Source organism: Doryrhamphus excisus, chromosome 8, assembly GCF_030265055.1.
Source record: "Doryrhamphus excisus isolate RoL2022-K1 chromosome 8, RoL_Dexc_1.0, whole genome shotgun sequence".
Taxonomy (NCBI): domain Eukaryota; kingdom Metazoa; phylum Chordata; class Actinopteri; order Syngnathiformes; family Syngnathidae; genus Doryrhamphus; species Doryrhamphus excisus.
The window spans coordinates 4,223,816-4,239,004 of record NC_080473.1 but is presented as its reverse complement, the minus strand read 5'-3'; the positions used below and the strand labels follow the sequence as shown (position 1 = coordinate 4,239,004).

Here is a 15,189-nt window from a genome sequence, read left to right as displayed (position 1 = left end):
AAGCCTATTGAAGATGAGGGAGCAGCTTGGTGCATTCATTAATAACGCACCATAAATAATAGCTTCGTCATTCTTAGGAGGAAGATTTAAGATAGCAAACTGTAGTTTTTCCACCTCCTTTTTGTCGGCGAGCAGCACTGAGGGTGTGTGGACACAGCTTGTGGTTTCACGGAGGATCAGTGTATCGCCTCTGTGGCCAGACTGGGGCAGGATTGTTCAGGCTCACTGCAGCCCGCTGAGTTCACTGAAGCGCCAGCCGGACACCGGGCCGTCCGTCCCTCCCTCCCTTCCTCCCTCCAGACAGAAAGACCCAAATCCAACACAGACATTGACATAGAACTCTCCGTCTGAGAAGCAGAGCAACTTTTCTTGTGACAGCTGCCACTTTGGAATGGATTACTAAGCCTATTGCCGTGGCTCAAAGGGGTGCTTGTCGGCTGTTGCCGTCCAAATGAAGGCATTTGTTAGCTTTTGTGTTTGTGGAGGGAATTCATTCTCTTCATCCTCCCAAGTTTCAGTTGCTTCTTTTTTCTCTCTTCCTGTGGTGCCAAGCTGTCCCATTGATTTTGTGTGTGTGTGTGTGTGTGTGTAAACGGGTGTCACACCCACCACCCTCAGTCTTACTGTGCAGGTAATCCGCCTTCATTTTCAAAAACAATTCAGGTCCATTTTGCTCGCTCTCTTTGTATCAATTAATATGCAACCACGCCAAAAGAATATCAGCAAACGCAGCTGTCTCAGTCTTGACAACATTGCACATAATTTGCAGGTCGCTACGTTATGATTATTGTTGATTTTATGTGAGGCTGTAATAAACTCCTCAACAGCCAAGTGTGATGATGTCATGACCCGCTACGTTGGCTGAACAACAAGCTAACCATAAAAGCACAGAAATCTCTGCAGATGGTATTGGCTTCCGATACTGGATCGGGTTAGCCTCTGTGTGTGTGATAAGTGAAAAAGCAAATGAGAGTGATATTTAATGCTACATTAATGATGTTGTATTGTTTTGTTGTAATGATGATTTTATTTAATTTAGAACATATCAACAGCCAATAAATAACCAGCCTTGAGCTGAAACGGCCCCCACGCTTCACTTTGGACACCCCTACTGTAATGTTCGTCAAGTCGCACAAAATTTGTGTGGGCCTTCCACTAAATTTCCTTGATTAATTGGCAAAATGAATGGATTAATTAATATTTAGTTATTAACTCTTTATTACTGTACATTCTATGTTATGTTGATATGCTCCTGAAGAAGACGTCATGTTCGTCTTTATAGTTGCTGCATCAACGGTGCCAAGTAGTGCACTCCATTTTCACTCAAATTGCCTCAAGATGCAATTAATCCACAATCTTTAGATTAATCGACTATTATCTCCATCCTTATGCGTGAGGCCAAAGTTTTAACAGGATTTTTGATTGTACCGTACAAAAACCCAAATTCAGTCAGTCATCAAAAGACGAAGTGTGTGCATCTTTTTCTTTGGCTTTTTTCGACACTATACCAAAAGAGGGGGGGGGGGGCTAAAGCAGAAAGACTCCAACATAGCAATGTTATTAAAGTTGTTTTATAGTGGTTAGCTTCTTTTTACACTTGTGTGTCAACCTCATCACAGAGTTGAATCAAAGTCAACTTTCAAACTTTCACTTAGCTGAGCATATTCAAATATTACTTGAATTCTAATATAGTGATAGTTTGACCCTGGAACTGATTATGTGTGTTTGTGTGTGTATGTGTGTTTACATTATTTCCTATGTGGGGAAAAATGGCTTCCAAATGAAAGAACTGGGATGGTGATTCACAAATGTTTCTCTGCATCTCCCTGGTTGATGAGGGAGACATGTTGCGTTTGAACGCAAAGGGGCTTGAGTCCAGCAGGTGTTTGTGGCCTGTTTAAATGGAGGACCCCAACCCCCTCCCCCTTTCACCCGCTTACCCATCCCACGGACAGCATGTGGATTGGAGTAGGAAGCATTGTGTCTGCTTTTATTTTAGCACTCACAAAGTGTGGGCGGCTGTAAGAGCGCAGGCAGGGATATCAAAGGATGCGGGACCCCCCGCCCCCAAGCCCCCCAACCCCCTTTTTTCTCCCCACAGGACAACGCCGGGAGCAGAATTAGTCACAGACCCTCCCATCCATGGCTTTATTCAGCTACAGCAGGCGGCAAGGCGCTTTAAGAGGAGTCTGATGAAGAGAGAGGCTGCAATTGTGTGTCCTTTCTTTTTACTCTGTGCGTGCGTGCATGTGTGTGTGTGTGCATGCAGGAGTAGCCATGTGTTTCCTTTCTAGAGAGGACATTGGAGCGAGACGTCATGCACACGTGTCCATCACTCTCCTGTCTTTGTCCACTCACCGAGGTGTTGTCTTTTCCTCTGCAAAGTGTTTTGCTCTGTGTGCCGCCAAGCAAATGTCAAACACTTGCATCCGGTGTTGGGACACTTAGAAATAACAAAAGCCCACCTTTTGCTCAGATGCGGGTGGAGGGGTGCACAAAGCATTTGCGTGTGTGTAATCCACTCTGGTGTAAGTAAACACTCTAAAAGGGGGGGATGCGTCATCTCGGGGGGCACACAGGAGTATGAGCTCATCACCAATTTTCATTCCAGGAAGGGATGAGGCACACACAGGGATGAGGTGTGTGTGCTGGAAATGTCGAAGGAAGGCATTCCTGGAATGTGTCAAAAATCAAGTGTTAGTAACCCGGAACTGGTGTTTGTCCATCAGTACATTCCCGCCACTATTGTTTGTAATATTTTTATTTTTATATGATCATCTGAAAACGTTTGCCTCATATGTTTAAAGAGAAGCAACCAAAAGTCAAAGATGTGGACAAAACAGCAGCCCTTGATTGTTTTTAAAGATCTACTGCAAAAGGGTGAATAATTTCAAATCTAATCTATCCTTATGGAATAAATTAAATAGAAATTAATCTGCAGTGCCTTTTTATTGTCCTGCTCATGTAATTGAGCAGATTTATACCCTGACTTGAACTATTACAGTGACAAAGTGCAGAAGTGCAGCACGGGGCTGCTTTTACAGCATTTGGGGGAACATCTTGTTCGATTATTTGAGTGAAGGTGTACCTAATAATGTGACTATTTCTCTATGGCTGACTCAGTCCCGTCTTTCCTATCTGACTCATATCGTACATACTTAGTCATATTGTCATTTGTGACTCAATACTGGACCGCGAGTCGCTCGCTCGCATGACAACAGCGCTACTTTTTTGTCAAATGTCAGCTGTGGCGTGTCTTGCTTTGCCTTGAAAAGTGTTGCCGCCAAATGGCGGCGGAGGATGAGGCGAAGGATGTGGCAGCTTTCACACATAGGTACGGCAGAATTGCTGCTCTACAGTATATCTGTCGTTTATTTGCCTTTCACAGACAACCCAGCAAGGTGGAATATTGTTGTCACTTGTACACGTTTTGTACCACCAAAGCAGTGCCAACTTTGCACCACCACGACACAACAAAAGGCCGGCTTTTACAGGCTGTGTGAAAGGGGCTGTTACAACCAACAATGTAAAACTGGTACTAACGCAGTAAAGCAGATGATTTGGTGTAGATGCTCTACATATTTGAGCTTTTTTTATGGGTAAATCCAGGCAATTTGGTAACCTCATGTGAGGTATTTGCTGCATAATTGTGGCGTCTGGTTTCCACGTCCGTGCAGACATTCGTCACATTTCTCAGCCTTTTGGGCCCTGTTAGAGTCACAACTAAATCGCTGCAAATGGTCAATGTAAGCATAGCACTGTTATTATTATTGTTGTTGTTATTATTATTATTGTCTGGTATTTGGTGTTAGCCAATAATGCATGTGTATGTGAGACTCATTTTGGTTTTATCACTTCCTGCATAATTTATGTGAACTGAGAAAAATCTAATGGACCAACATTAAAATGGCCATCAAGTGATATTTCTTGTATGTTTGGTAGGATGACATTTATGTATTATTAATCATGAGTTGAGCTGCAATAGTTAACCGATGAATTGATGTTTAATAGATTGAATTAATCCAATTCATCTACAACTACTTTAATATTCTATTAATTATTTAAAAAAAATATATAGTGTGATTACAGCCTCTGAAATATGAATATTTGCCATGAAAAAAGACCTGTTATGTTTGTGTTTTAGGCAAAACTAGATATTCACACACATCAACTTTGACCATGGAAAACGGTTATTGACATATTTGGCCTTATTCTGTTATGCTTTGGACAAAAGCACTAACTATTTGTATTTGGGTCATATTGATTCGGTCCGACTAGGGCAGGGATGTCTGGACTTTTTCCACCAAGGGTCACAAAGTGAAGAATGAAAGGATGCAAAGGCCAACACATGTTGATATGCTAAGAGGTCAAAATGCTGTTTCTTAGCTATGTCTCAGTTATAGCTCCCATTTTTAATGTTGTTTTTTCCTAATTATTTCTTCTTAAATATTCATTGGTTCTCATAATATTCAGACTTTTAAAAGTAACATATACACTGGACAAAAACATTTCCAAGTCATCCCAAACTGACTTGGAAAAGTTTTTGTCCAGTCTGAGATGTGACTTTTTCTTGGCAGTCCTGCTATGAAGTCCAGCATCCTGAAGTCGCCGCTTCACTGTTGATACTGACACTGGTGTTTGATGGCTACTATTTAGTGCAGCTGTGAGGCATCTTTGTCTTGAACTACACACTCTCTTGCACAGTTGTGCAGCGTTTTTCTGTCCTTGTTAGACCCAGTTTGTGCTGCTCTCTGAAGGGAGTAGTTAACAGCATGGTAAGAGATTTTAATTTTAGTTTACATTTTTAGATGGCTTTTCTAATCATCTATTAGCCTTATAAAATGATGAACTTGGATTAGCAGCCATACCAGGAGATGCAGAGGACTGACAGTTGTTGATAGTAGGCCTCTATGCAAAAATGTACATCCTTCTTTGAAAATCATCAATTCATTTTAATTGTTTGTGAAATGGATACAAATGTTTGTGAAATGGAAAAAAATTGTTTTTGAAATGCATGAAAATGTATTTTTCTTTGGAAAACAAAGAAATTGACAAGTTATCCCAAACTTTTAAGTGGTAATTTATGTAATTTTTCCTCATAATATTCACATATTTATTCTCTTAAAATATGAAATTTTTGAATATGATTTTTTTCTTTCTTAATACTAATTTTTAGAAAACGTTCTAACTAATTTAACTGCTTCGTTTTCTTCTTGTAATTATGGCTTTATTTCCATAGTATTTGTACTTTATTTGAGTAACTTTATAACTTTTTTGCCAACATAATTTTGTTTTTTTGTGGTTTTTTTTTTGTTACGGCTTTTAAAATGTGTACATTTTTTATTATTTTGACTTTATGCACCACAAACCACCCCAGGGCTGTACATTGGACACCGCTAGTTTAAGTCTTAACCAATTACTCCATTAATTGAAATGAGAAGCTTCAGGTTAAGAAAATAATGGTTATATACAGCACTAACGCAATGCTTGTTTCTGCAATTTTCGTTTAAGTTTTGCTTTACATCACAATATGGAATAGCTAGTTATACAGTATTTGTGTTATGGAAACGTCACCCCTCCTACCGCCACCCACAGTGCAGCGGAAACACTTAGTGAAATGATCTTGATGATGTTGGAAATGTTGATGATTAAAGTAAATCACAGTGGAAAGTCCCGCATTGTTGAGCGGGTCTTTTATTTGAAGCGACTACAATCACATCAAACCATCACATCAATAATAGCGAAATTGTTCGCTGCGGGGAGCGCATCCCCCTTATCTGCATGTCACGATAAAAGTCCCTTCGGTTTTGGTCCCAGTCGAAATGAAACTAAGATTAGGTACAGTCCCTCTCACCGCTCTTGTGCAGGAACTCAAGACTACTTTTGGTTTAGGCGTTTTATATCTGCTTGCTGGATCTGATAGGATTGTACCATTTTTTATTATGTCTTTTCAAGGGACAATACTATAGGAAGTTAACATTTATATACTTTAGAGCAGTCAGTGTCTATCTTGTATGTAGAATAAATATGTGAATATTATGAGGAAAAACTGCATTGTGTAGAAATACATAACCGCTCAAAAGTTTGAGATCACTTGCAAATTACTTTGTTTTCCAAAGAAAAATACATTTTCATGCATTTCAAAAATATTTTTTTCCATTTCACAAACATTTGTATCCATTTCACAAACAATTAAAATGAATTGATGATTTTCAAAGAAGGATCTCCATTTTTGCATAGAGGCCTACTATCAACAACTGTCAGTGCTCTGCATCAATCTCCTGGTATGGCTGCTAATCCAAGTTCATCATTTTATAAGGCTAATAGATGATTAGAAAAGCCATCTAAAAATGTAAACTAAAACTAAAATCTCTTACCATGCTGTTAACTACTCCCTTCAGAGAGCAGCACAAACTGGGTCTAACAAGGACAGAAAAACGCTGCACAACTGTGCAAGAGAGTGTGTAGTTTAAGACAAAGATGCCTCACAGCTGCACTAAATAGTAGCCATCAAACACCAGTGTCAGTATCAACAGTGAAGCGGCGACTTCAGGATGCTGGACTTCATAGCAGGACTGCCAAGAAAAAGCCAGATCTCAGACTGGACAAAAACATTTCCAAGTCATCCCAAACTTTGGAGCGGTAGTGTATGTAATGGCTGTATGGTTTCAGGGGGTATTGTATATACATGCAAAAGGTTGTGGGGGTATGCTGGAGCCTATCCCAGCTGACTACGTGGTACACCCTGGACAATGGCCGATTCAGGAGACAGTGCACATACAGTGCAGTATTACTATATACAAGCTGTACTAAAGTGTAATTCCTGTTGTTTATTCCTTACTCCAAATCAAAGCGGCACATGGCGGGTACCTCACACTACTGTGTTTGTTTACTCTTCCCTGAGCGTGACCCTGCTATTGAGCACATCACACGCCCGTGGGCGGGAAGCCACAGAGAGAGAAGTGATTGAGTATGTGTTTTGGGTAGCACGGTGGTTAAGGCAGGGGGCCATCTTGTCATGTGTGGGAGGCCTGCTGTTTAGGTTTGGATTTGGCACACCGCGACCCCTGACCCCTCGCATCCTCCCAGGAGACGACGTCAGTCTCTGTTGTGGGGTCAAGATGCTGTTTCCATGTATTCCTTTCTCCCCTCTCCCTCCCCCCACCATTTCCTCATTTGCCTACTCTGCCTGTGCTCCCCTCCCCCGCCTACCCTTCTGCCGCCCGCCACGGTTTGCGTGTTTACATGCGTATGTACTGTATGTGTGTGTGTTTGTAGTGAAAATGTCCGCATACGTCATGTAATCTGAAAGCGTGTCCGCTCACGTGTGTTTACATGTTGCGGCGTACAGCCCCTGTTCAGCTGAGCTCTCACCGTGATGTCATCGAGCGCTACTCACACTATTTCAGCGAGTCAGAGGCGTCCGTTGGCACCCCGCCCCCCTTTCTCCTCAAGCACTGCAACAACACCCACCCGGTGCAGCCGCATGCTCGCACAGGCTGACTGTGAGGAGAAGGGATCAGAAGGGAATGCTTAGCAACGGAACACCGAGAGGAGAAGATGCTCAGGGATGAGGAAAGGATACGCACATTATCGCCTACTGTGTTTCATGTGGAGCACTGGTAACGTGTCAGCGTCAGGCTGCAGGTTACTGGTAGTCGTTTGCAGGAAGAGAGCAGCTGCTGCTCTGCAAAGTGGGCCAACCAGACCTCAACTGCATCCCTGCACACTGCTATAAATAAACATGATGAAAAGACATCCTCACCTCCACTCTTAAGCACACGCACGCTCACTTTGAAAAGGTAGGGGAGGCACATGGAGGATGCTAAAGATTGTTCTTCAGCGAGTCCTCCACTGCATAAGGGGGAGGAGGTGTTTCTCTTATTTAGTAAGGATGGGTATTCATTTTATTCAAAGATGCTTAAGCGGTGTACTTTATTTTAGCTGAAAACTATGCTTTTTCATTTTTATGGAACTTTGCGACATACAACATTTATTCATTCATTTTCTACCGCTTATCGTCATAAGGGTCGCAAGGGTGTGCTGGAACCTATCCCAGCTGTCTTCGGGCGAGGGGCGGGGTACAATTTGGAGTCGCCAATTAACATAGCATGTTTTTGGAATGTGGGGGGAAACCGGAGTACCCGGAGAAAACCCGGGGGAGAACAAACTCCACACAGAGATGGCCGAGGGTGGGATTGAACTCGGGTCTGCTCGCGCAACCCATACAGCATACCACAGAATTGTAATTTGGTAATGGTAATGGTTTTATTTCATTTGAACATGCATCAGATTACAATAGAATGCATCACATAATCAGTTCACAGTTCCACATGTCCAAAAGGAGTAGGAAGAAGCAAAGTTTATTAAATCCTACCCCTCCATCTGGTACTTACAGTCAGTAACTGTTTCATTTGTTCACTTCCTGTTTTCCTAATATAATTTAAGTTTTTTATTGTTATTTTTTGACTTTATTTTATTATTTTTTATTATTTTTATTGTTTTATTATTTTTTATTTTTTAAAGGGCAAATGCACTTTTTGGTCAGTTTTACCCGTCATTCCCAATCCTTATGTGAGACATGAAGACATTTCCCCAGAAAACATGTTAATATGAGCTAGCTAACAATGCACGTCATTGGGACACACCTATTTTGACTATGAAACGCTCTTAAAAATCCTCTATCAGCATTTTATCGTTTTATATACATCCTGTGATCATGCAAGAACAAGTACATTGATAAAAACATGTAATATTTATTGTGTCTTGCCATATTTTGATGATTTAAAACATTACCGGAACATCATTCCTAGGTGCATTGATTTCATACACCCATTGATCGGAACAAACGCAACTTCTAATGCTAATGCTGCTGTGTGCTAGGCAGATCAGGCTGTAGCGAAACATATTTACACACACACACACACACACACAAAACAGTTACTCAGGTACTTACAATGTACGCTCTCACTGGGATGCCGACTGATTTAATAGCTGTATCTTTCAGCACAAGATGTGATCCCTGTTTAGCTGGTAACTTCAAAATAATGCGCTCTGAACAAACGAGCATCTTGCTGAGTCATCGTAGCGATGTCGTCTGGTCTAAGTTGAGAGCTGGTGTGACCACTGCATCTGTCTGTCTGTCCAGTTGTTATGTTGGTAACATAGTATGCAATCTCAAAGTTGAACTAACATGCACGTCACAATCCACTCTTGGGACATTGAATCAGTCGCAACTGGACTGTTCAGGTTTTGTGTATATTATCTCATCTATAATATTCACAGGCAGCTTCAGACTCTCAATTATGAATGGTTGATTGGCTGGCGACCTGTCCAGGGTGTACCCCACCCATTGCCCAAAGTCCACTGGGATAGGCTCCAGCATATCCCCGTAACCCTTGTGAGGACAAGCTGCATAGAAAATGAAGGAAAGCGCTGTCTGTCTCCATTTTCTTTGCCTTGTAAAAAAACCCAACAACAAACAAACAGGCTTTGCCGCACATCTTCAAATCAAGCTTGAACGGTTTCATATTTATTTAAAATTGCTGAAAAATACTGTAATACGAGAACTTGCAGTCAAAGCTTTAACATTTGAGTCACGGTTGCTATTGTTCCATTGTGGCAGGATGATCTATGACCAAGCACCTCAGCATTCGACTATTTGCTCAAGGAGCCTGTGGTCCCAGATATCAGTTAGTCACTTGGTGGAATTTTCTGAAATGTTTGCAGTTCCGTTTATCATTTGTGGTTTGGCCGTCAGCAGCCATGAATGAATTGATTTTGCTTTGCTGTGTAAAATGTCACCAATTTCCTGAAGCGCTGTGGGAGGATATCACATTTCGTCTTCACCCCATCGGCCCCAATGACATACTGTGGATTAAGCACGTTTATTATCACACAAGACAAAGCGAAGCAGAAAATCCCTTGGATGTTCTCCCGCTGAATCATCCCAGCAGTTTAGATTTTTATCTACCTCCACAGTTACTCAAGTGTTGCACATCTGGCAAATATGTACAAAGATGGATGCTAACTTCCTGTCTTTTCACATTTCTTTGTAGGAAGAAGCATTTGGAGGATTTGGAACAGGCACTGAGCAGAAAAGAATACCGAGTCCATCTACAACCACTTCAGGTACACATTCATTAGGTTGAGCATGTTTTTTCAAAGATTTTGTCACTCATGGACTTAGTAGGCGATTAAACAACGGCAGAGGAGTGTGCACTTGCCTTTTCTGATTATTCTGTACTTGGAAGGTGAAGATGTAGCATTTATAGCTACAACTTTTTTACCCTTTGAAATTATGCTCTCCCATTTCTAGCTGGGTCACCCACACAGGAGAAGAAGCCACGTGGGCGACCACCGCGCACCCTAACTGCCCAAAAAGCTGCTGCTGCAGGTGGACTTTCCCCTCCCTCCTTCTCCTCCCCCACGCAGGCCAAACCTGAAGGTCCTGAAAGGCCAGCTGAGAAGGTAAAAAGGCTGCCTGGGAGGCCACCCGGCTCTGGGGAAAAGCGAAGAGGCCGTCCCCCGTCCTCAAGTTCCAAGAAAGCTTGGAGTACAGGCAGCCATGCGACAGCAGAGGACGGCAGCCAGGCAGGGTCTGAGTCGCCCATGGACACAGAGGAGGACAGAGACAGAAGAGGTGCAAAGAGATCGCCGCTGGGCTCTGCTCTGCCGCATCATGCCAGTCTGCCCAAAGGTGGCCGGGGTTTATCCAGAGTTCCCAACTTGAAGCGAGCAACTTCGCTGACATCATTCAAGTCGCGACTCAAGGCGTTGCCTGGTGTGCCTCGGCGCAGGCGTGGACGCCCGCCGTCAGCGGAACGCCTCAAAGCAGAGGCAGCGGCGGCCCAGCTGTCCTCTTCCGCTGAATGTGGGGAAGGAAAACAAAAAGCCTTCAAGGGATGGGACAGAGGAGCAGAACCACAAACTCCCCAGAAGACCACGCTGAGTCACACCAATGCTGCAGAAAACCAGGACTCTTCCACTGCTGTCGCCTCGCCGTCTCCATCCAAGTCGGACCGGACAGTGGCACTCCGAAAAAGCCCTCGTCACAGGAAACCCGTCAGGATTGTTCCGCCGTCGAAGCGCACCGACGCGACGATCGCTAAGCAACTGCTGCAGCGTGCCAAGAAAGGAGCACGCAGGCAGTTCATCATGCCTGTTGTCAGCACCGTCTCCTTTCGCATCATCAAAACACCGAAGCGCTTTATTGAAGATGAGGGCAGTTTCGTGTCCCCTCCGCCCCACATGAAGATCGCACGGTTAGAAGCGGCCTCATCGGTCTCCACATCCGCTCATGCCACCTCCACCACCTCTTCCTCCCCATCGCTGGCGATGGCCTCCTCGACAGTGACCACCACCAGTACTGGTACTACTGCTCCCAATGAGTCCGTCCCCCTTCCCCCTCCGCCGCCTCCAGCACCCTCCCCCGCCGCCCCGTCAACCGCGGACAGTCTGCTCAATAGCAATACCGACAACGCGGCCAATGGCCGATTCAGCAGTAGTGCTGCATCTTGCGGCTCAAGCGCCGTATCACAGCGTTCCTCTCAGCTTTCCTCTGCAGAGTCTTCCAGATCCAGCAGCCCCACTCTGGACGACTCCTCCTGCGACTCTCAGGCCTCAGAGGCCACACAAGCTTTGTCGGAGCCCGAGGAGCCCGAGGAGCACTCTCCATCCTCTCAGGGAGAAAGAGAGGCCAACCTTCTACACAGCTCTCGGCCGCCCTCGCCTCCCTCAGAACCGGAGCGCGTTTTACCTGAGAGGAGTCGCCGTGGTCGGAGAGGACAGGGGGTGAGTCGGGGCAGTCAGGGACAGACTACGCGGGAGACACTCACCGCCGGGGCCAAAAAGCCAATCATCAGCCCACCCACGGGAGTGCTCATGTCCTCCTCCTCACTTCTAAACTCTCAACAAGTATCATCCACCGCGTCCTCTTCTTCCTCGCCACCACCTCCCCCTCTTCTCACCCCACCACAGCCTCCTCAGTCAGCCTCCTCTAGTGCTGCTATCAGTGAGCACCACTCTTCGTCACCCTGGTTGCCACACCCTATCCCTCCATTCATGTCTGGTTCGTCAGTGTTGTCCAGCTTGTCGGACAAACGGAGCCGCTCCATTCTGAGAGAGCCTACCTTTCGCTGGACCTCCCGGTCCCACCCCGAATACCAGTACTTCTCCTCTGCCAAGTATGCCAAGGAGGGCCTCATTCGAAAACCAATCTTTGACAACTTCCGTCCTCCCCCTCTCACCGCTCAAGACGTGGGTCTGCTGCCTCAAGGTGTCAGTGGAGCAGGGGGGGCTACTCCGGGTACCTTCCCCGTGCAAGGCGGCAGCTCAGGAACGGCGAATCGCCTATTTGCTCCTCTTCACCCTCACAGCCACCACCAGCATCCCTCTTCGTCCCGCTTTGATTCTCCGCTCCAGAAACGTAGCCCGCTGTTGCGCGCCCCGCGATTTACGCCCAGCGAAGCCCATTCTAGGATATTTGAGTCCGTTACTCTGCACTCATCGTCCGGCAGCAGCCCTGGCTCTCTATCCCCGCACCAGAAGTCGTCAAGCTCCGGCAGAAGCTCTCGCCGCAAGAGGCGACTCATCTCGGGATTACACGGCCAGGCGCGGTCTCCTTCCCACTCCATGACCAGACGCAGCAGCCAGATCGTAGGGCAGAGGTCTGTGGGCAGAGGCTCTTCTGAGATGTCTGCGCTGTCAGACTCTGTCCCCAGTAGTAACCCCAGCTCCTTGCCAGGGGGCTCCGCTACCAGTGCCTTAACTCCTGCTCCGTTTGGCAACTTCTCCTCTGGTTCTAAAGGTCTGACGTCACAGGGGATACCTGACGGCAGGAGAGGGACAGCTGGAAACTCGCTGCCTCCTTTGACAACGGCATCATCCTCCTCCTCACCACTTTTCCCCCTCTTTTCTTCCAGTGCCCTAGACACAGGGCGAGCAGCTGGTAAAATAAGTAAAGAGAAAAGCATGTCAGCTCCCCAGGAGCCTGCTCCAAAGGACAAAGACAAGGATGCTGAGAAAAACCGTGAGAAGGAAAATAAGAAGGAAGCGAGGAAGGATATTGAGAAAAGGAGTAAGGTCACTACTCCAGATGGCTCCCCCGGTGCGCCCTCCAGCCTCTTTGTAGATGGGAGGGACTCGGAAGATGCTCTTTTATCTCTCGCTCCAAAAAAGGCTCCAGGGAGAAAAAAATCAATATCAATTGATGTTACAGACACTCCATCCTCTGAGGTGCGCACTCTCCACGCCGCTATTCCCAATTCCATCTCTAAGAGCCGTGTGCCCAAGAAAGGGCGGTTCAGCGAGAAGGGAGCAGATGTGGAGGATGGAGAAAAGGAGAAAGAGAAGCACGGTGCTTCAAGCCAGCAGGCGGCCAGCCTTGCGGGGCAGCCGGGAAAACAACAGCTCCCGGTCTCCTCGCTGGGATCCGTGTTGGAACAAGCAGAGAAGCAACCTGCAACTGACAAGCGCGTCGTTGGACTGCTGAGAAAGGCCAAAGCACAGCTTATTGAAATAAAGAAGAACAAGCTGAAGTCTGCAGACCAAACCAAGGTCCAGGTTAGTGGTTTTTATTGTCATTATCGTTTCAGACACATTTTTCTATACACTACCGCTCAAAAGTTTGGGATCACTTGGAAATTTATTTTGTCCAGTCTGAGATATGGCCTTTTTTGGCAGTCCTGCTATGAAGTCCAGCATCCTGAAGTCGCCGCTTCACTGTTGATACTGACACTGGTGTTTGATGGCTACTATTTAGTGCAGCTGTGAGGCATCTTTGTCTTAAACTACACACTCTCTTGCACAGTTGTGCAGCGTTTTTCTGTCCTTGTTAGACCCAGTTTGTGCTGCTCTCTGAAGGGAGTGGTTAACAGCATGGTAAGAGATTTTAGTTTTTTTCCAATCATCTATTAGTCTTATAAAATGATGAACTTGGATTAGCAGCCATACCAGGAGATTGATGCAGACGACTGACAGTTGTTGATAGTAGGCCTCTATGCAAAAATGGAGATCCTTCTTTAAATATCATCTGATTCATTTTAATTGTTTGTGAAATGGATGAAAATGTTTGTGAAATTGAAGAAAATGTTTGTGAAATGCATGAACATTTGTTTTTCTTTGGAAAACAAAGACATTTGCAAGTGATCCCAAACTTTTGAGCGGTAGTGTACATAAAATCTATATTTGGACTTAAACCAAAACCTGATAGTGGCAGTTGAGGGGAATTCTGTTGCTTCATACATTATGCACCCCGTGGCATCGCCGGTGATTTTGAAAGCGATCCTTAAAACACAAGTTTCCACTGTTCTTCTACAGTTAGTGTAATAATTAGTCAGACACAGGCAGTCATTGTGCTCATCCGAGCTTTGTTTGAATGTTTGACAGTTGACCTTCACTCACATTATTTCTGGCATCTAAATATCTCCTACTTGTTTTGTTGTTACGCTTGCGATTAGGGTCAAGAGAGCGACTCCTCAGAGGCCTCAGTACGTGGCCCACGCATCAAGCATGTTTGCCGGCGGGCAGCCGTGGCGCTCGGCCGCAATCGCGCCGTGTTCCCTGACGACATGCCCACACTTAGTGCCTTGCCCTGGGAGGAGAGGGAGAAGATTCTGTCTTCCATGGGGAATGACGGTGAGGCTAATTGGACATTACGTTTGACCTGTTTGTTGTGGGAATGTCCTGTTTGTCTTTGTTCGTGTAAGCCGGTGGTGCCCAAAGTCTGTTTATGGCTGGCAGTTTTAAAAATTCAATTAAACGTGTCAGAGCAATATGAAGCGTTACAAAGGAAACCTCTGTTTTCATTTTACAAACATGTTTGACAATAACTGAATCGCACGGTAACTGTGGCATACAAAAACTGATGCTTGACTGTATTATTATTTTAGTCATTAGGTTGACTGAAAAACCTAATGTTGCCGCAACTAATTGTCCATGATTCATTGTCCATTTGTCTAATGCATCCCATTGAGATGTGCAAAGATGTTTTTATGTTTAAAGAAAAAAATGCTGCTTAGCTTTGTTTTATCAGTTTATTATTATTATTATTATTGTTATTGTTATTATTTTATTATTATTATTAGTATCAGCTTATTATTAGTATGAACTTTTTCTCTTTACATTGCACTTTTTTGATATTTTTTTCTTTATTCTTACAACTATTTCAACATTTATTTCTGTTGATAT

At 44.7% G+C, this 15,189-nt stretch overlaps 1 protein-coding gene across 3 annotated transcripts in view; it reads left to right on the top strand.

Annotated features, from left to right (window-relative positions):
• kmt2a (lysine (K)-specific methyltransferase 2A) overlaps positions 1–15,189 on the top strand; it is a 44,579-nt gene that overhangs the window by 2,860 nt on the left and 26,530 nt on the right. For all 3 annotated transcript variants that reach the window (XM_058079369.1, XM_058079370.1, XM_058079368.1), the window contains exons 2-4: positions 10,059–10,131; positions 10,319–13,563; positions 14,460–14,637. In XM_058079369.1, coding sequence (XP_057935352.1) covers positions 10,059–10,131; positions 10,319–13,563; positions 14,460–14,637 — 3,496 coding nt within the window. The remainder of the gene's footprint in view (positions 1–10,058; positions 10,132–10,318; positions 13,564–14,459; positions 14,638–15,189) is intronic.